This window comes from Euprymna scolopes, chromosome 3 (genome assembly GCF_053919585.1).
Source record: "Euprymna scolopes isolate OS-2025 chromosome 3, ASM5391958v1, whole genome shotgun sequence".
Classification (NCBI taxonomy): domain Eukaryota; kingdom Metazoa; phylum Mollusca; class Cephalopoda; order Sepiida; family Sepiolidae; genus Euprymna; species Euprymna scolopes.
Window position 1 is genome coordinate 121,476,726 of NC_136484.1, and position 23,452 is coordinate 121,500,177.

Sequence of the window (23,452 nt, forward strand, 5' to 3'; positions counted from 1 at the left end):
TCAATTGATCAGTCACACCATTTTTGAAATGTCGTTTTTGTCCTGTCATGTACAAAGTTATTACCACGGTTAGGTTAAATGTCAATTCTTTAACTTGTCAGGTTTATGTTTTACATATCTATAGCCTGTCAGGATTAGATCTTCTATATATTTGGAGGATGTCACGCTTGGGATTTTTATATAATATCTGTGGCATGACACGCTTGGGATTTTTATATAATATCTGTGGCATGTCACGCTTGGGATTTTTATATAATATCTGTGGCATGTAACGTTTGGGATTTTTATATAATATCTGTGGCATGTAACTCTTGGGATTTTTATATAATATCTGTGGCATGTCACGCTTGGGATTTTTATATAATATTTGTGGCATGTCACGCTTGGGAGTTTTTTGTAATATCTGTGGCATGTCAGGCTTGGGATTTTTATATAATATCTGTGGCATGTCACGCTTGGGATTTTTATATAATATCTGTGGCATGTCACGCTTGGGAGTTTTTTGTAATATCTGTGGCATGTCACGCTTGGGATTTTTATATAATATCTGTGGCCTGTCACGCTTGGGATTTTTATATAATATCTGCGGCATGTCACGCTTGGGATTTTTATATAATATATGTGGCATGTCACGCTTGGGATTTTTATATAATATCTGTGAAATGACACGCTTGGGATTTTTATATAATATCTGTGGCATGTCACGCTTGGGATTTTTATATAATATCTGTGGCATGTCACGTTTGGGATTTTTATATAATATCTGTGGCATGTCACGTTTGGGATTTTTATACCATATCTGTGGCATGCCAGGCTTGGGAGTTTTTTTGTAATATATGTGGCATGTCACGCTTGGGAGTTTTATATAATATCTTTGGCATGTCACGCTTGGGATTTTTATATAATATCTGTGGCATGTCAGGCTTGGGATTTTTTGTAATATCTGTGGCATGTCAGGCTTGGGATTTTTTGTAATATCTGTGGCATGTCAGGCTTGGGATTTTTATATAATATCTGTGGCATGTCAGGCTTGGGATTTTTATATAATATATGTGGCATGTCACGCTTGGGATTTTTATATAATATCTGTGGCATGTCACGCTTGGGATTTTTATATAATATCTGTGGCATGTCACGCTTGGGATTTTTATATAATATCTGTGGCATGTCAGGCTTGGGAGTTTTTGCAATATCTGTGGCATGTCAGGCTTGGGATTTTTATATAATATCTGTGGCATGTCACGCTTTGGAGTTTTTTGTAATATCTGTGGCATGTTAGGCTTGGGAGTTTTATATAATATCTGTGACATGTCACGCCTGGGATTTTTATATAACATCGGTGGCATGTTACGCCTGGAAGTTTTATATAATATCTGTGGAATGTCACGCCTGGGAGTTTTATATAATATCTGTGGCATGTCACGCCTGGGAGTTTTATATAATATCTGTAGAATGTCACGCTTAGGATTTTTATATAAAAGCTGTAGCCTAATTTTTCTGGTCTGTATCGCTTAGGTATGAAATATCATTTTGTGGCTTGTCTCGCGTAGGTTAAAATCATTTCTTTTTGGCATTTTCACGCTTATCTATTAAATACCATTTTCTTTGTCTGTCACGTTCCTGGTTGAAATATTTTTCTTGTTACACTATTTGAAATATTCTTAGCCTGAAAAACAAAATTTCAAAATATTTTTTTGCATGTCATCCATGAATTTTTGATAACATTTTTATCACCGATTTCGGCGCAATTACATATTTCTGGGGGGGGGGGTCCTATGCAAACTTGGAAATGTTTTTATTTGGAAATATCACTAGTAAAATTAAAATAGCATTTTCATCACTATTCAGCATTTAAAACTTTCAGAACAGAATTTGTCAATTAAAAATCGAAATATTTGTATTAGTTTTTTGCCAAATTTAGATGTAAAATAGAATTTTCTTCTGCATGCCAATATTTAATCTTTAATAGCATTTTAGATTCGTTAATTTAGCAATGTTCATCCGCCATGCAGTCACTTGATCTGTGACGCTTAATGATTATATATTTATTTTAGCTGCGTTTGATATGTGCGTCAGTCTGGCGCTTATGCTTAAGGTAAATGTCATTTTTAGATGCGTGTAATATTATGTCCGTCCACTAAAATATCATTTTAGATGCCTCACTATTTTATGTGCCAGTCTGGCCGTCCATTGGTCTGTTACGGTTAAATTTTAAATGACATTTACTCCATTAATTTCGCTGATTGAATGGGCGCATGTTTCGAACAGTCTTAATTTGATCAATAAACCGCTGTGCATATTGCGTAAGCCAATATTTAACCATAGTCTCATGCGAATAATGGCGGGAATCGCGAGACTGGTTTCTCGTCGCAGCTGATGATGACATCTTTTGTGTCATTGATTCTCACTTTGGAATGTAGAGACAGGTTTACATTATCGTTGTCTTCCATGTAACCCTTCTGTGACAATTAGAAGCAGATTCCAGAAAAAAAGTTTGGTAGTTTTTCCTTCACTTTCTGTCTGTCTTTCGTTCTTCTATGCGGTCGTAAACACTTACGAAGTACTGTCATATCGATTATTTTCAACACCGAAATGATTTACTGAATTTTTAAAACCGCAGCTGGATTATATAATCAAATAATTCATACTTTTGCCTGACATTTTAATGGGCTTTTAAGCCCTGCAATTTCAACAATGGTTATTTCTTCTCTCTGTCGCTCGTATATATATATATATATATATATATATATATATATATATATATATATGGAGGGAATACTGTTTTACACGCACATATTTATATTTGTATATGCAAATTGTATATCTATCTCATATATATATATAATGTTGAACTACCGGTTCTCATTCGGTCATCACAGTAAAGAATCATTTAGCCTGGTCATTACTAAATTAGTGACAGTTTGGGAATATCAAGTGCTGTATGTGTTTAGTCATTTTGAGCTACTAGCTACTTGAATACAGCAGTATTACTCCGGAGAGGTGTGGTTAGGAAATACACATTTGTTTTACAATTCTGGATGTTAGATGGTTATTGTTTCAACGGACGAACATCCATGTCTCTCTCCTTTATATATCTTCATGCAAATAGGTATTTTTGAAAGATAAAAAGATAGACGCGAGTACGCGTGTATGTACATGTGAAATATATATATATATATATATATATATATATATATATATATATATAATGTATACTGCATATCAAATTATTAATGAGTTTACATTTTTTAAAATATTTCAGGAACGAGTAAATAAAAATCGATGATACTTTTGGAAAGTGCTTACAATACCATTCAGGTACTACAGTTAGAAAATAAAAGTATTTCACTGAGTATTAGCGAAACTATAGCAGAATATAGAAATATCTGTTGATTTCAATGTGTCAAGTTATTAACGAGGTTGAGAAAAATACTATACCCAAAACTTGTTTATTGAAATAATTTTCAAACATTAAAGAACTAGGGAAAATGCTTAGAACACAATAACTACATAGCAATTTCTACGTTGACATAATTAGTAGGGGATATGCGATTCTTTTTTTATGAGTGTCTTGTAAACGATGTTAATCCACAGAATTAGTCAAATGTGTGATTTCGTCAAGTTATTCCTCGTGATACCTCTTGGAGATCATCCCACAACACATTTTTCTCTAAATTGGCATCTACTTGCATAGAGGCGTCGCTGCATGATACTCCAAAGGGTCTCAATTGGGTTCAAATTTAGTAAATTCGCAGGCCACTTCATCTTCCGTAGCCCAGAGAACGCCATTTGGTGCAAATACTCTTTGCTTTTGTTTATTGCATGCGAGCGAGCATTATCCTGCATAAATATAATCGTTCTTCGGAACGCAAACCTTTTGCTTCTTCAGCCATGGTTCAAAGTACTCCTTCAGAAAAGCTATGTAAGCATTTGACGTCATTTTTACGCCTTCTGGAACTCTCCATGGGCTAACTAATATACCTCCGATAATCCCAGCCCAAATCATTATCCCACCACCACATTGTGGGCGCCTTAAACGCTGATGACGATGTCGTCAATTTACGACCCATCCCTTGCTCCAGTCATCTGGGCCATCAAGAGTGACACGCCCTTCATCTGCGAACAAACCTTTGGAAAAATCCGTTTTCATGTTGTCCTCTGCCCATTTCAATCGGTTTTATATGTGACGTTGCTTTACTGGAGGCTTTGTCACAAGCTTAACAGAAATTTGCCACTTTTTCAGAAGGCGACATCGAGTACTTTTTGAGACATTCTTCAATCCGGCTTTATCAAAGACTTCTCGACTTGTCTGCCCAGGGTTCTTAAGTTCACGTTCAATTTGGCGTGAAACAACTCTAGATTTACCTTCACCAGCTCTCTTACGTACCTTTGTAGGGTCCTTGACAAAGCTCTTCAGTTTGATGGTGCCTTCCTATCATTATCGATATTTCAGAGTAGTTTTACCTTTCGCTTGCTGTTCTGTAGTTTTACTCTTTCAGAGCTACGCAAACAACCTTTCGGACCCATTTTATTGTCGAAACAAACTGCCTTATTAATAATTTGATACAGCCCATATACCGTGGATTCAGCACTTACGATGGCAATTTGTTTCCATTGCGCGGAAAAGTACGAAAATTTCACAATACGATCAGCTTAGCATTCCTAACGTTTCCGAAGCTTTTCATACGAAACTACCGGTAAGTTTCTGAAACTGGTAAAAAGATCTTATCTCGTTAATAATTTGACACGCAGTGTGTGTGATATATATATATATGTCTCGCTTAAAATATTTTAGAGGCAAATAAATAGCTTGCACTGACTGAGTACTTATTTGTTCTTAAATATAAGCGATCTCCTTGATCTCTCTTCTAACTGCTAGCCTCTTATCCAGACAATTGTCCGTGTAAATCGGACATTTCTCTTTGATTTCATGTCTACTTCAAATATTATTGCTTTTCTGTCAACAGTCATCAGCCTGCCATCTGTACAACGCTCCATTACTGACATGGCACGAATTTTTCTTGTTAGGTCTTCGTTAGAGAAATTTAATCTGACAACAGGAAATGCAAATGTAACGTAATTTATGTCGTTTATTTTTTTCCAAGAGAAATCTCGCCGCCGTGTGTGTGTGTGTATGTATATATATATATATATATATATATATATATATATATATATATATATAATGTTTATAATTTTGTTATAGTTTCGTTGATATTATTACCATAAGTATGTGTTATTAACTTAGTAATAATAAATATAATAATTATTAAATAGAAAATTTAGGTAGTAGATTCATAGATTGAGATTGTTAGTACGTATAGTGGATTTTCCTTTTTTTGTAAATTAGGTTTAGTTTCGTATATAAGGGCATGTATACTGATTTGTAGTTTATAAGGTATATTTTGGTAATATTATTCTTGTAAGTTAGGTATACATAACTGAGCATTTTATTGAATAGAATGGTTTGTCAGAAAAGTCATAATTTAATTAAATGGTTAGTACGAAGAGTGGGATTCAATGACTTTGTTTGATTAAAATCCAAGATGGCGTAATGGTAAAATATAAAGGTAGCTGCAGCTTCTCTTCCAAATTTTCGGATTCTCACCATGTTGTATCACATTTTAATTCTTTTTGGTGGATTGATTGTTGCTATTTCTTCTGATTAGTTAAGGGCATAATAGATTCACTAATTGATATAATTATTAAGTGATTGATTTTCCACTACAAAACAGACACTGTCAAGAACTGTAAGGACCAATTGATGTAGAGGAATAAAATATAAAAATTGTAAACATGTATTTTGGAATATAAATTTTAGTCATTTATTATATATATATATATATATATATATGCAACTAAACAGCTACATGGTAAGCAGTTGATGATCCCCGTTTTCTGTTTACAAAATTTTAGTTAAGGTTTTCTCTTTTCATCCTTATGTAGTTAAATTCTGTTTTAAAATTGAAGACTTTTGCGAAATCGGCTTATGCAAGTGCTAAGTCTATTTCTATTTCAAAACTTTAGTTAATGCCTTTCTTTGTTTATTTCTATTTTCTTCATCCTTATAAACTTTTTAGAAGTCGGATTATTTAGGTGCTACGTCTGCGATAGGTTAATTTTTTTCCCCGTCAGGGAATTTAAACTGCATTCTTTATTTTTATTTTTTGCATATTTTATTCAAAGCTTCTTTAGACATATATTCGTCACCTGACAGATAAAATTAATTTGTAGAACGCATTTGCTCCAATTTAAACCCTGTAAACGTTTAAAATTGCAGTATAATCATACTCAATAACATGTCTAGCATCTGTTTTCACTATTTTGATTCTATAAAATATTTTATAATTACAGGTTTCTGTTGATAGGTATTCTTAAAAACTAAAACTAAAGGTGTGCTATTTCTGTTTGTGTCTACAAAAAATTTGTATTTAAGGAAGAGTCTGTCCCCATGCTTTGACACCAAATCACATAATACTTTTCGAATAAATTGTAATTCCAAAAATATTTAACTATTAACGTATAATACCTATTGTTAAAACTGTGGGCATTCTTTTGAAACGATTCCGCCACCTTTTCTGTTTCCTTTGCCTAAAACTAAATTGAATATAGCCCATATTTCGATCCTTCCGCCTAGCAGCTGAGTTCCAAAAATCGTACTGATTTAATATTTACGTTCAAAATTAACCATGTACATAAAATTATATAAACATGATTTTATAAAGACAAGGGATGTGAGAGTTAGAAGCTAAAAAAGTTAATGGCGGATGCCGTTAGCGTACGGAAATGTTTCTCGAAGAAGATACAAAAAAAAAAGAATAACGGAAACAAAAAACACATAAATCGGCATCGAAAATATCTCATGGGAATCTGAAGGAAAGGTGTCCGACGTACCTAACGTTTTTTGTCCGCCAGTTTTGTATACACTTTTATGACGAAGTGGTTTATTCTAATATTTATTATTAAAAACAAAAATAATCAACATTTTTTTTAAAAATTTACTGTTTGAATTTCTGTAACGTTTCGAGCATGTTTTGTTGTCTTATGCTCCAGTTACTTTAATATACACATTTCTCTGATTGGAATCACTTATATAATCACATTAACCAACTATGGCGATATTATGGATCCTACTGTAGTCGAAAACTTGCTGGTATATCCTGACGTTTTACGATATTGATAGATTTGAAGTACAATCTATAATTGTTCTCAGATACTCGAATAAAGGTAGGATCTGTGACCTTGCCGAAATAACAAGAAATAAACGCAAATTATAATTGTTCGTAGCAGCGGTCGCCGGGGTCAACATACACAGTGAATAATGAATTGTTAAAAAGATATTTTCTAGGGTCTGAGAAGTGCAGAAATTTCTCCGATATGACAGGCGTAATCTAAGCGAGAGAAATCGTATTGATTTGGAGATTTCTCTGATTTGAAAAAAGAAAAAAAAGTTATTGAATTAGACACTCTAATCGCAGTAAGAGAGGGAACAAATAGCGTCTCAATAAAAGGGAGGTTTTAGGACGATTAGGTGTTCCTGACGAATTCATGTCTCATGCAAGCTACACGGACTTAAAATCGAATTGACAACTCAACATCGCCCAGCCGGACTTAGTAAAACAAACAAAACAAACTTCAAATTACAAATAAGAAAACTAGTCGACGAAGAGCATCTGAAATCAGAAAGAAATATAACTGCCCATTTAACAGTCTTCGTATACGGACTATATATATATATATATATATATATATATATTACTACACCGATGAATACTGAAGAATCGGTCGAAAATTATGTACCAGTAAAAAAATTTTTTAATTTGATACCCCCAAATTCGAAGCTATCTCTTTACAACCCTTCCTTTTCATAACCTATCATACTTTCATAAATCAGTCCATTTTCTGTAGGCTGTTTTTGAACCCAGTCAACGACGGGTACTTTTACTAATATATATGTATAAGCAAAAATTTATATATATTAAATGTATTCTATAAATTTCCCTTTCTAAATTTATTTTAATCAGGTTTTAGGCGCGATAACAGGAATTTATTTATATGTAGAAAGCTTTGTATATCCTCTCACCTTTTTAAGATTTTCTCTTTAGAATTCACTTTGTAGTATGCTTCAAGTAAGCGCAGATTGCTCCTTTTTTATTTACTCTGTTTATACTTTCTCGCCTTATCTACTATTGACCATATTAATTCAAACTTTTTTTTATTTTTACATAGTCCCCTAACTCAATCACCTAATGCGGTTGTGTTCCTCTTATTTTTAATATTCAGTTTTGTTCTATTCTCATTTCTATCATTATCCACATCCCTATTTCTTTTATTCCCAGATCCAATTTTAAAAGATGCAACATGGTTTCTGTATCTGTCGTTAAGACATTCTGTCACCCTAAGTATATAGTTTTACTATTATCCGCCTTAACTTCTCATTTGTATACAATTTCAGAAATTAAGCAATTTCCCTCGAATATGACATTGAAGGTATTTTAAAGTTACATTTTCTCCAAATTTATTTCACCTGATTCAATCCTATTCTTCATTATTTTTGTTTTACAATTAATAGAACCTATCACAGAATAGCCTAGATAGACAGCGGTTGAGAATGAAAGAGTGTGTTCTTATTAATTATTTTAACTTATTCTCTGGGGAGGGGAGTTCTTATCAATTATTTTGTAAAACTCTTTAGGGATATTATGAATATGTTCGCCAAAAGGTGGATTAAACCAAACCTAATTTTAGGCTATTTCTCTTATTCTTAATATTGCCATTGGAGACAATAGTTAGTAAGAGCGAGTAACACGTCTACTCTCTCTCTCTCTCTCTCTCTCTCTCTCTCTCGCTCCCGCTCTGTCTCTCTCACTCCCTCTCTGTCTCTCTCACTCCCTCTCTGTCTCTCTCACTCCCGCTCTGTCTCTCTCACTCCCGCTCTGTCTCTCTCTCACTCCCGCTCTGTCTCTCTCTCACTGCCGCTCTGTCTCCCTCTCTCACTGCCGCTCTGTCTCCCTCTCTCACTGCCGCTCTGTCTCCCTCTCTCACTGCCGCTCTGTCTCCCTCTCTCACTGCCGCTCTGTCTCCCTCTCTCACTGCCGCTCTGTCTCCCTCTCTCACTGCCGCTCTGTCTCCCTCTCTCACTGCCGCTCTGTCTCCCTCTCTCTCTCTCACACACACGCGTGTGTTGACATATAAATACGCATTACTTATTATAGTGGATGGTTTCCCTATTTAATGCATAGATTTTCTTGCGCATCTGCAGAAGTCGTCTCCGGAATAGCTATATCTATCTATCCATTTCTCTGTAACATTTGCTTTTTTGTATTCGATGGGTTTTATTTCGACTTATATTGTCAAACATTGAAATATCGTATTTTCCTTTCACTTCGGCTTAATCACACGCCAACCCTAATCATTTAATGGTGAGTGCTATTAAATGGACGGTAAACAAATATATCAAAGTATTTGTTCGAGAGGATTTTTCACATTCGACAGGACGATTTACCAAGTTAAAGAAATATGCACAACTAGTACGCACACTCCGTTATAAATACTGAAAAAATATGCTTCACTAGTGCTCGCATTCTTTGTCTAATTTATAGCTAAAACTTAGAAAAATGTTCGCATCGATCGAATATTTTAGCAACCTGGAAGAGTCGTATTAGAAAACAAAGATATACTATAATGCTCTCCCCAAAATAAAAGGTAATGCCTGCGAAGATGCTATGATGAATTGAACATATTACAATATGCCCTTGAAGGAAGAGATAATGTATCCGAACATGGTCTTGTAACAGTAGAACAGATACTGCATTACACCCTACCCAAAAAAGAAGGTAATGCCTGGAAGAATGGTATCATGATCGCAAAACATTTTACACGGTGCAACGCATGAGAGGATAATACCATTACGGACGAACATATATAAAACGATATGCCCGAAGGACGAGGTAATGCTTGGGTGGTGTCTCATAACAATAAGACTATTTTTACCATCTGAACTAAGTATTGTAATATAGTCCATTGATTTGAAATAAGATAGTAAACTGAATCGAGTATTAAAAGATAATATAATAGTACATTGATTGATGTAATAATATAGATTTGGATTAAGACAGGCAGGTACCAAATCTCCATTCGTAGTAGATTTTATTTATAAAACTAGCCTGGGTGCCTGGCGTTTCCCGGGTGTTTGGAGGTGTACAAAAAAAAGTTGTAGGCAGGCAGGTTCGAACCTGTGACACGAAGGCAGAACAGAAAGTGGAAGAAAATATGACGTCTTACCGCTACGCCATTATGCGATCGGAAGTGTAAAGCGTTCAAATTTAATGCAGTCAATCAAAAAGATGACTTATAGAAATGGCGTTGCTTTTAAACCTCCCACGAAGGTCGCTTTTAATATGGTGGGGAGCAGCTTCCCCCAAAAGTGACAGTATCCAAATAGTATTTGTCTCAGTATGAAGGGTTTTCTATACATTGGCCAAGGAGCAATTCCAGGCGCTGGCGGTTGCGTTCGAATAATTTCGCTTTATTTATACGAAAAAGACAAAGAAACACTCGAAACGAGGGAATTTTTTAAAACTCGATTTAAAAAAAGATAGAGACGATGTCCGTTTGCGAATTTGAGAGATTAGTATCTAGGAAGTATAAGTAAACTTTTCCAAGAATCTAACCGACGCGAGAACCCACACTCAAAAAGGCTTTAGTGGACATACGAACGCTTGCTCCTATTTTTCCTTTTATATATTAGATTATGAAATTTCATCGATATAGCCTAAAGCACAGGAAAAAATTATATCATTCAATTTACTAGCACTGTCTATAAATAAAAAGTAAAATTTTTGTCTGTGTGGCTGCCTGTCCATATGGCAATGATTAATATCAGAGTAAAATCAATGAAACAATCTTAATTGGTAAGTTCCTGTGGATATTTTAGCTTCATTTTAGAAGGTTATCTTCTGAAAATGACGTATTATGTTTTGCTTAGTTAGTGTAATGTTATACCGATATTTTCAGTCTTTAAATGCTAGTAAGCATCACGCAATTGTAATGCGAGCTTTGTCGGTTAAGAAAGTAGGGAATGGCCGTGTACTCTTGACAATGGACGTTTGAAAGTAATTGTTAGTGTCAGAAAAACGCTTGCGGCACTTGATGTCAACATATCCATGTTGCCTTTCGACTTGAAAGAAATCTGTTCGGTATGAAATTTACGAGTAAATTGAGATCGGTCATTATTTTCCGTACAAATCCTATACGTTTCTACGTCATTTTAAAATTATTTATGTCTCGCATTTTTTTTTTTTTTTGTCCCAACAGAAATATGTCTTGTGGATGGCTAATTTACGCTGGTGATCCGAATTATTCGTTACAAGTTGACTGGCAAAGGGTCGATATTGAATACAGTCTTGGCTGTCACAAGGATTTTGTTCAGATCTACAGAGGTGAGTAGAGACACTTTTATTTAAAATCATTAATCTTTAAATTACCACACATTGTTTTTCCCACACACACAGTTGCTTACTAGACATTATCCTCGAGTGTCTAAGGAGAGAGAGAACTTGAATGCCTACTAGGCTCTATCTTCGAGTGTTTAAGGTCTCTCTATACAGGGGTTTGTCAGAACAACCTGACATGAGGATATTTTTCCCTAGAAGTTAACCCTGACTAAATATTCAAAATCGCATAGTATTCACTGCCCAAATAAGATCTCCTCACTATGGCTAACTCACCATTGCTTTTACGAGGAATGGTGCACCTTCCAAGTGATGTTACCTAAAGTAATAACACGAAGCTGGATATTCCACCAGACTAGATTAATTCTAGTCTTGGAACCCAGTAAGACAGAGATCAAAACGAAAGATACACTACAGCATATGAAAATGGTTAATTGAGGAGAGGAAAATTATGTTCTCAATTTCTTTATTAGCTCAGTGTTTGAGAGAAAAAGAGCTTTAATGGAACATTCGAATCTCTGTCTCTCATACAGAGTTCAAGTGTAGTGGGCCTTTTGCTTTCTGATAACTTCTACTTAAGTAAAATAAAGCAAAAAAAATAATGTATATTAATGTGTAAATATTACTCTATTTTCAGTGTTTAATTCAACACTGCTTAATAGGTAAGGAGGCCTAGGTGATAAGTTTTGAAATTAAGCTACAGTTTTCCATGTACCATCCTCATGAGTATTCGTCAGGCTATTCCCTAATAGCCTGACGAATACTCACGAGGATGCAACATATTAATTAATACATGTCTGTGCGTATGAAATTATTTTATATATCAACAACCATACTATGTATCTACTTCCAGTATTTACTTTAACAGTGCTCAATACGTGAGTAGAGCGATGTAGTAAATTATGAAAATACAGTAACGTCCAAAACTAAAGGACAAATTTTTAAAACCTAATATTTGTTAGAAATAACAGTGAAAAGCTGAAATTTTGACAACTGGTAGTCGTTATCATGCATAATAAGATACTAAATTTTGAATCATTTGCAAAGGATAGAAAAAGAATTATTTTTATTATAACCATTATTTATTTTCAAAATAGGAACGTCCAAAAGTAAGGGACAAAATTGAGAAAAAATATGTAAATAACCAAAAAGCAATGAAAATACAGGTACAATCAATATATATCAGTATATGAGCTCTTGCTCTCAATGACAGCTGCACATCTTCGACAAGAACGAATCAGTTCTTGACAATCCTTGATATTAATTTTAGACTTCACCTAAAAATCCTCCGTGTTAGTGGGATTTCTTTCCAGAACTTTCACTCCTTAGGTCTTCCAAAGATTAAATCGGGACTTTGCAGTGGCCTATTCATAATTTCGAAATCTTGCTCACTAAGGTAACTCGTTACCACCTTTTGCCTTGTGACATGGGGCATTATCTTGCATAAAGGTAGCCCTATTGAAACCTGAATTTTGTTGGATTGACACATGATCTTGAACAATGTTTTTATATATCTTTGCGTTTACGCGAGTTTGTAACCGGACAAAACATTCCAAATACCATGACGCTTTCACCCCCAAACCTGACAGTTTTCTTTACATTGTTTTTAGTTCCATCATTTCCAAATAAATTAAACTTGCTTTCATCTCTGAAAAAATACTTTTGCCCAATTTTCATATGTCCAAATTACATACTTGTTTGCAAACTCGAATCTCTTATTCTTTGAACTAACAAGTGGTTTCTTCTCTGCGGTTCGATTAAACAGCCCTATTTCTTGCAGTCATCTAGAAAAAGTCTGTCTTGACACATTGACGCATGAGGTACTATTCACAACCCTTTTAATTTCTGTGCAAAACTTTAATCGGTCCCTTAATGACATATGCTGCATTATTTGATCTCCTCTTGCCGAAGTTTTGCAGGGTCTGCCGGTTTTAAAAGCACTAATTATTTTGCTTGTATCATTATAGGATTCAACAACCCTGCCTACAACACTTTTAGAACGTTCCGCTTTCTCTGAAATCTCTCTAATAGTGTCCTTTTCCTTGTGTAGCTTCACAAAGCTTGTCTCGCAGAGTAATAATTTTTGGGGCGTTTCACCATGGTTCCGGCTGATGCAACATTTACAAATGACTAAATAATACTTATTGTTTAGAGGAAATTAAAAATTTTGAATATAGCATACTGTTTATATTGTTTTCCTCAATTTTGTCCCTTACTTTTGGACGTGTCTATTTTGAAAATAAATAATTGTTATTCTTTTTCTCTCCTTTGCTAATGATTCAAATTTTAGTATGTTATTATGGGTGGTGACGACTACCAGTTGTCAACATTTCAGCTTTTCACAGTTGTTATTTCTAACAAACATTAGGTTTTTAAATGTTGTCCCTTAGTTTTGGACTTGCTGTGTGTGTGTAATATATATATATATATATATATATATATATATATTAACGGTATAATCACGTTGACACACCGGTTCTCGTCAGATCACCGAAGTTAAGCAACGTTGAGCCTCGTTAGTACCTGATGGGTCACCATTTGGGAATTCTAGGCTCTGCATGTGCTTTCCACTTATCTCGGCATTGTTTTCAGTCGTCTTGAACCTCCACTTTCCACTGCTGTTTAACCATGTCGACTCGGTAGAGGTGTGGTTGGAGATTGCGCATCTCTTACCACAAAAATTTCATGAGTAGGCACCCTTACGGTAGGTATTCATAGTCTGTCAAGACTGAAGGAAGCTACCATATATATATATATATATATATATATATATATACTATAAAGCTGAACGTCTCTGTGTGTGTCTGGTCACGAATAGGCTCCTATATGGTTGACTATTATAGAAAACTGATCACATATAATGATAGTTGCATCGAAACACAGGAATGGGTATTTTGGATCTGGCATAATGATGATTCATTCAAATTGTGGGGACTGTGTTCGCGCCTGGTCCACAATGTATGGAAATAATAAATTTAAAAATTAAAAAATAAAACGTTTACAAGTGTTTTTGATATAGATGTACATAATAATACTTTGATAAGTATGTTTTAACTTTAATAGGGATGGTATAATAAAATTGTGGGGTCTGCGTTCGTGCCTGGCCTCCATAGAATGGAAATAGGCACAAACTTTAATAAAGACTTGTCATATCTATCTGCGTAAGTATACTTTGATAATTATGTTTCAGTTTGAAGAAATATGGTATAATAAAATTATGGGGTGTTCGTTTGCGCCTGACCTCTATATAATGGAAATATGTCACAAAGTTTAACAAGGTTTTTTAATATAGATCCACAGAATATTGTTATAAGTGTTTCAGTGTGAACAGGTATGGTATAATAAATTATGGGGTGTATCTATTTTATTTTTACTTTCATCATACTTTGCTTTGGGTTTGATACTCCCAAATTTGAAGATATCTCTTTACAACCCTTCCTTTTCATAACCTATCATACTTTCATAAATCAGAGTTCATTTTCTGTAGGCTGTTTTTGAACCTAGTCAACGACGGGTACTTTTGATAGTATATATATATAAGATAAATATTAAAAAGCTTGTCCATTTAAAAATAAATTACATCCATATTTAAAAGCAGTTAACGACCTTTGACTATCCTGCGTTTTTAGGCGATTATGTTTGAATATTCTGGAAATATATTTTAATATTTAAGGTAGTGGATCATTTAGTCATATAAATTATTAAAATGATTCCTCATTTTTAGAGCATTCTAACTTTTTAGATCAGGTAACTAATATATAATATCTGTCTAACCCTAAGTCTGAGTAAAACATGCAGAATTTATCTCCCATCTCAAATGGTCCTTGATATGACCTAAAACTATATCCGTTGGTGGGGCACCCACCTTGCGGGCCTTGGGGATTGTGGAGCCACCCTTTAATTGCCAGTGCTCTCAGGTCCATCCTGACCCGGAGTGGTAGTACCTGTTAGGGTCCCAAATATGGGTTAAATAGAATCCGACTTAAAAAAAAAACAAATATACTCCATTAAAAATCGTTCCTCAAAATAACTAGATTCGGCATTAAATAACCTGAAAAAGGTTGATATGCCGTAAAACAAAAACAGCCAAACAGCCCATCTCAAATACATGCTTAATTCTTGCCATACACCATTACAAACCTCTGGCTATAAGGGTATTATTTTACATTAAATTGAGCACCTTTTTTCATGCTAACCACTATTTACAATCGAGCAAATTTTTGTCTTTTCTGAATATTCTAAAAATAAAAATACGATTTTAATGTTCGCCAATTTTACAATATCTTTTTGTATATTCTGTGTTTATATTTTAATTTTTCCAAATAAAGTTAACATTATCTGTTCTGATACTATACTCTATCGTTTGTCCTAAATCCCGTGTAACCTTTTTTGGGGGAGCGGAGATTTTACTACATGAAAATCCGACTTTGTGTCTATATTTGCTATCGTAGGAAAGCAAGTAAATGTTTATTTTACATATGGAAAACTTTTTTATTTTTAATGTGTACAAAAAAAAAATACACGTAATAAGCTTAGGTGAGATGTTGACATATGCTGTATCTTAGAAAAGGTGGTTCGCACTGACAAATATAATAAACGTCGGAAAAATTAGTAAAATATGCAAAAACGTAAAAGTTGGATTTTTGAAGAGGCAATTAAGTAGGAACAGTACAATCATTCGTTGAAGTGCAGCATAGTTAAGTCAAGAAATTGTAAACAATAACAAAAAATTAACAGATAACTTCTACCAATCGCAGTAACATTCAACTATCGAGCTTTTATACGTGATGCAACTGTTTCAGTTATTTTTATTTCATTTATTTTTGCTGTCTTTACAACAAATAATTGGTTGCTTGTCGCTTAAACGTTGAGAACTTCCGTCTTGTAAAATTGTAAAACATCTGACTACCACCAGCTCTATATTTTGGAGTGCAACTCGAACTTAGGGTTAGTGGTAGATAAGTCATTTGTTTATAACTTAAGAATTAAGCCCCCACCCACCCATTCGTTAAACAATGTGGGCATTTGTTTAATTTTTTTAGTCAGTGTGTAAAAACTACTTTGAATGACATATGTGGAAATTAGAAAAAAATAGTTTTAGCACATTTAAAGTATACAGGTCGGTAGATAACTAAATTCTGCTGCGTTTGGAATAATTTTTTTGCTGTTTTTGTTTTTAGTCTTCGACTGTTAAATTTTCTACACTTTTACCAAGTGATTTTTTTTTTTTTTTTTTTTTTTTACATAGCATCACCACTTATAAAGGCCAAGAGGTCACTCGAAGATTAGGGTTAAAGAGTGTACAGTAGAAATTGGACAATATAGTAATCGTTAGTAATGGAAATTCGGTAAATTTGTTAACAAGTGGAACGTCTCAAGAACTTGTTTACGTTAGACTTGAAGACAACCATATTGTAGTCAACTGGAAAGCAGGAAAACGGAAGACAATTCCACAGGCGTGTAGTTCTAAGAAAGAAGCTTTGTTCATGGAATCTACGTTTGGGTTTGGGGACAGATAAAGAGTGGGGGGAATTATTGATAGTGTTTTCAGCTAGACTAGTGTTTCTTGATGAAGTTTGGCGAGGGGAGGACCATAGATTAAAGCTCAGTCGAACACTTTCCATGAAAATAACGATACAGCAAACTCGCAACATCTCTTCTGTGAGATAGAGGTTGCCGGGAAGAGAAAGACATCTCCTACGAGGCTACGATATCTATTTTGAACTCTATCAAGGCAGGACAAGTCCTTTCTTGCAGCTCCTGCCCAGATGTGGCAACAGTATTCCATCCTTGGACGTACCTGGCTGTTGCATAGATAAAGAATTACATTAGCAGTGAGATATCTACTGGATCGATAGAAGGATCCCATTTTTTCCAGCGGCCTTGGCAACAGATTTGATGTACATGTTCCATTTCAGATCAAGAGTAAAGGTCAAGCCTAGAAGCTTGTCAAAACTTGAGGTCTCCTCAAGACGAGAGCCATTCATTTCAATTGATGCCAGATGGGGATCAGAATGCTGATGATGTAAAGAGAGAAGCTTGGTTTTAGATGCATTAAAAGTAACCAGCCACTCCTTTCTCCATTGTACCACATGCTCAAGATCAGAAGAGAGAATCGGAGAGAACTTGGTCATTTACTGTCTTAGATGTGCTATCATAGATGGTAGTGTCATCAGCATAAATGTCTACAAATGATGTAAGGATGTGATTTGGAAGATCATTAATGTAGATCATGAAAAGAGTTGGGTCCAGGATGGACCTCTGAGGGACTCCAGCATTAATACTGTGAACTTCTGATTTTTGCCCATCAACTACTACTCTTATGAACCTATCAGAAAGAAATGATTTAATAATGAATAAATACTTTTAAAACTTAAAGGGAGAGCTTAGTTCACATCTTAAACAATAGAGGCTGGAGCGCTTGCCTCCATTAATAAGTATTTGGAAAAATCGATTTTATAGCGAGTTTTAAGAATGGTTAACCGGAAAAAAATGACGGAAAAATTGTTAATAAATAATTGTTACTAAAGACTGTAAATGGTGCTTTTCTCCATCCAGAATGAGTTTAGCTTGTTTTAGCGCTTTTCTTTATATTTAATCATAAATTGCAGGGGTGTAGGTGTAAAATATCTCCAGATTTTCTAGAAAAAATAACGCTAGCTACGATATTAAAATTTTGACCGCTAGATTGCAAACGAAATCTCCAGATCTAGTGGGGAAACTTCTAAATTGGCAACACTGGGCTTCTAAAATAATTGATTTTTATGGTATTTATTCGTTTTGGACACAAGTGAAAAAATAGTGTGTGTATATATATATATATATATATATATATATATATATATATATATATATATATATATATAATGTGTGTGTGTAAATGCACGTATACCCGCACAACATATATACGGCATAATTACGTTGACGCACCAGTTCTCATCAGATCACCGAAGTTAAGTAACGTAGAGCATAGCTAATACCAGATGGGTTGCTATTGTACAATTCTAGGCACTTTATGTCCTCTCCGCTGATGTTAGCATTGTTTCTAATCGTCCTGAACCTCCACTAGTATTTTACAATGTCGACTCAGAAGAGGTGTAGTTGAAAATCGTGCAACTGTTGCCACAAAAATTTAATGTGCAGACACCCTTACAGTTGGTATCCATAGTCTGTAAAGCCTGAAACCTGCACAAGAATATACTTGCACGAGTGTGTACATATGTGCATGTATAGCTGTATGTGTGTACATACAGGGGTCGTACAGATTTGGAAAATCCTTGAATTTTTACTTTTGCCTTGAAAAGGCCTTATTTGTATTATTACCTTGTAAAATCATTGAAAATTTGGAAAATTTCTTGAAAAGGTCTTGAAAATTATGTTCTTTATGTCCAGTAAAAATTTGTGTCGAAATAAAAAAATAAATAAATAAATAAATAAAATCGAAATAAATGTTTTTAAATTCTTTTTAAAGTATAAATAAAAATATCATTTAAAATATTTAAATATGTAAAATAAAATCGAAATATGAAATATTAAGAATTCAAAATGACTTAAACACACAAAGAATGAGGAAAGTATGTCTTATTGGCTATGGTTAATTTATTTTTTGCATGTTTATGTAGCCCATTGTTAATATAAATCCAGTATAGGTGACCCTGGCAAAATTCTGGTTCGCATCCTCAGACTTTAAATGCTAAAAACGCCTCTTTTTGTGGCTCTTTCTTCATATTTCTCAACAAAAACTTGTCTGACTATATAATGGTTTTTCACGGTGGTTAACTCAAATATATATGTGTTAAGGCTTGAAACTGCGCCGTTATCCTGGGATTCAGCGTCCCCATGGGCTCAAAAGAGGTCAAAATGCCCTAAAATGTCCAAAAATGACACTTTTTTTGCCCCATAGCTTTTGATCCATCCATTAGATTTTCCTGAAACTTGGCCAAAATGCGGAGGATATTGTTCTTAATATGAATTCAGTATGGGTGACCTTGCAAAATTTTGGTTCGCATCCCTCTGGGACTTTTAGGGCTAAAAACATGCCTGTTTGGAGCTCTTTTTTTCACATTAATCAAGGACTTGATATGTATGTCTATAAAGAATTTTTCCATGGTGCTGAATTCAAATATACATGTCTTAAGGCATGAAACTGCATCATTTGTCCGTTCTCACTGGGATTCGGCGTTCCGAGGAGCTCAAAAGGGGTCACCAATGCCCCAAAATGGCAAAACAAAAAAAAGACACTTTTTACCCCATAACTTCTGCTCCATCCATTAGATTTTTCTGAAACTTGGCGAAAATGTGAAGGCAACGTTGGTCCTTCAAACTTCTTACATTCATCATTTCTTCACTATTTTTTGTAGGGTTATCTCACATGCAGCACAAGAGGGGGACCACACATGTGCTGCTTATTTTAATTAATCCTGTTAGTCTTTTCGAGATGGTAATATTTTGTTAAATATGTGTTATATTCATACAGATATTCTACATGATTTATACTTGCATAATATTTGCTTAAACAGCTTATAGTAAACACAAACCTATTTCTCTATATATTTATGCATGCGTATATTTAAAAAAAAAATTGCCTACCAAACTCCTGTCAGTTTTTGGTCTACAGACATGAAACTTAATATATAGGGTATTCGAACCCATGCAAAACTTTGTATTTGAGTTTTAGCCGGGGAAAATTTAAAAATAGAATTTCTCTGAAGGTGAAGGACGAATATGTATGCGTAATGTAATAATTATTAGTTCCAGTTTTAATTTTTACCCTTGCAACAGACATGTCTTCATAGCATAGGCATTAAGGTCAAAGGAAAAAGTAAATCATAAGCTAAACGTCTTGGTTTTGATTCTCCGTTGTGGCGCACGAGTCTTTAACTTTTGTAATTATTAGTATATATTGGGTCCAATATGATATAACGCAAAACAGACTCTGCATTAATCAAAATATATTAATGCATATTTACGACCAGATAATGCCACGCGGCCTGCTAGTGTGTGTATTATATATATATATATATAATGAAATTGTCTGTCTGTACATTTCTCTACCAAATTCAGACAGACTCGAGTTTTAACGTAAGGGGTATTAAGATTTGGAAAAATCTTTTTAATCGTCTTTTGGCCAGAAATTTGGCTTTCCAGGAGTCAAAGTTCAACGATTTGACCTTTTGAAAACTCTATCAAACTCCTCCGCTAATTTTGGTCTGAACACTTGAAATTTTAGATGTAGGTTACTTGGATATGGATTAAATTTTTTGATTTGATTTGAGCCCAAAGCAAATGTTAAGGAGTCAAAATTTGGGTGAGGGGCAATATAAAAACAAATTGGCCTTTGCGGTCTCTTACAAACTATTCAGCAAATTTTGAGTCTAAGCATTTAAAATTTTACATAATGTATTTAGATATGCAGCAAGCTTTTTATTCAGCTTTTGGGCGAAAATCTGGCTGCCAAGAGGTAAAGGTTTAAAGAGTTGACCTTTGCTGACTCTACCAATCTCCTCCGCCAATTTTCGGTCTAAACACTAGAAATTTTAGATGTAGGTTACATGAGTCAGACTTTTTAATATTTATATACATATGCATATAAAGTTATGAACAGTGCATAGGGCCCTAGCAAAATCGGGGTAAAGTACTAATATATATAATCACTAAGATTATAAAGGTGTCTATATATATGGGTGTGTGTATATATATACACACACACACATATATATATATAGACACCTTTATAATCTTAGTGATTATATATATATATATATATATATATATATATATATATACACACACACACACACCTTTTTATAATCTTAGATCATCAAATAATGAGGAGTAACGGAAATTGATATGTCTCATATGAAGTAATGTTTCATCTTGTGTTTTCATCTACGATTCCGGTTCTTCTATTTATGCTTTTGTCTTACGGCATTACATCTTATCCCGGCGTGCATCGCCTTATTGATCTTTTCCTAACAATATCCAATCCAGTCGGTGTTCTTACTTCTCTGTTAATGTGCCAAAGTCTTGCCTTTCCAATATGGCCACCTACCTAAATAATTTGTTTTCTGGTTTAGGTAATTCTAAAAAGTTCGATATTTTATTAGATGCATGCGTCAATGAGATGTTTAAAAATCCTACATATATTTTGCACCAATTTCATGTCCGCTTAAGATTAAAATCAAGATATAATATATAAGCTTATGTCTGGAATCCTTGTTCCGATTTTCTAAGATGTCGGTCTTTAAGAGGTTGTAAAAAATGTCAATTCAGAGATTCATACATCATTGGTGTTTAATGAGCAGGTTTTAAATTCAATGCAAAACTTAATTATTAATATTTTCAAACATGACGTTGTAGCCTTTCAAGCATGCTAAAATACGTCCACGTAATAAACTATGGAAATATTTATAAGTTCATGTGGAATGTGTATAGGAGGTCTCTGAATTTTCATGGAAGGTTTCTCCCCCCCCCTTCCACGTTTGCATAAACATAGACTAAAAACATGACACACATTTAGATTTGTAATGGCGGTAGCTCTGTTCTTAACTTGATACTGGTCGCTTAATTCGTTTAAGAGTGAATTCCGTACATACAAATATATAAACATATGCGCATATTTAACTTTATACAAATACTAAGGGAATTCTTCTGTTGGGGATGTGAAATTATTTCTTTAACTAGAAAAAATTTGAACAGTAACATTTGAACATTAACATCAATGTACGAAATCTTATGTCTAGAATCCTTAGTCCAATCACATTAAAAATTCACTCTCTGATTCTTGTTTTAGAAAATGTGTAAAATTTAAGACTTAAGATTTAGAGGTTTTAAAAGGAATTGAAAAACAGAATATTGCTTAATTTGTGTGTAAAAATGTATCAAATTCAGTGGAAATTCAATAAATTTAAATTTAAATATGCAGAGATATACCAGAAAGAAATTGAAATTTGGGGAATATTGATAAATTTGTTTACTTTCTATTTTAAAAAATATAAAAATCGGAGATATTTAAATTTTCACGAAGTGCTCTTTAGCATATAACTAAATAGATGTATAGCTCTTATCATACCAAAACATGTATGAGCAAGTCATAGGTATAAAATATGTAAACATGAACAGATTCATGTATATAAGGAAAGAAACAGATGAATTTAATTGGCCTACACTAGTTTCTTTTTCTTTGCCGAACACACATCAGTCAGAGCCGGCCGAGACATTTAGAATTTGTATGCCGTTATTGTCGAGAAAGCCAGCTCCGAATTATGTAACTTTGGCACAGGAACACATTAATTAATGTAGGCGGATGTCATGATTATATGAATTACATTTATATAACTCTTCCTGTTGAGCACATTTAAAAATATTGCTTTGAGCTTATTTTATAAACATATTTTACATGGATTGATAAGATGTGCTTTTAAGGTCTGGAGGATAGTCGTAATACGCATTGGTGTTTTTGAATATTGTAAGGAACGCAACGAAGTGAGGGTATCTTACCTAGAATTTATATAGGGAAGTGAGGAGGTGACGAGCCATTGGTGCCATTTGAGTTCGACGACATCACAGGAATAAAAAAAAAATTGTTTATATTCTATCCACACTTTGGTGGTATGTTAATAGCCTTCGATCTTTTTTCAGGATTATTAACGTCTTCTAAGCGAACCGTATTTTCTCGACCTCCCCACACGCACAACGTTTTCTGAAATCGATATCAATGATTCTTGGATTTTTCGATTAGAGCCATCTTATCTGATGGCTGATTTCTTCAAAGATGCTTTGCCATCTTTTGAGACGAATCGAAAATTAAAAAAAAAAACAATTATTAGGACAAATACTGCGAAACAACTTATTTTTTTATTTCCGTTATATTTTTTTTATTTTAATCTCTAGAACAAAGAAAATATCAAAGTTTCCTGATTTACGAACAAAGAATAAACATCCAACAAAATTGTGATTAAAGAAAGTTACTCGCTGAATTGGATCAGGACATGTACCAG

General features: G+C 34.0%; 1 protein-coding gene across 2 annotated transcripts in view; it reads left to right on the top strand.

Moving 5' to 3' along the window:
- Window positions 1-23,452, top strand: part of LOC145258239 (cubilin-like) — a 1,360,229-nt gene that overhangs the window by 779,911 nt on the left and 556,866 nt on the right. For both annotated transcript variants that reach the window (XM_080116206.1, XM_080116216.1), the window contains exon 4: window positions 11,317-11,441. In XM_080116206.1, coding sequence (XP_079972332.1) covers window positions 11,317-11,441 — 125 coding nt within the window. The remainder of the gene's footprint in view (window positions 1-11,316; window positions 11,442-23,452) is intronic.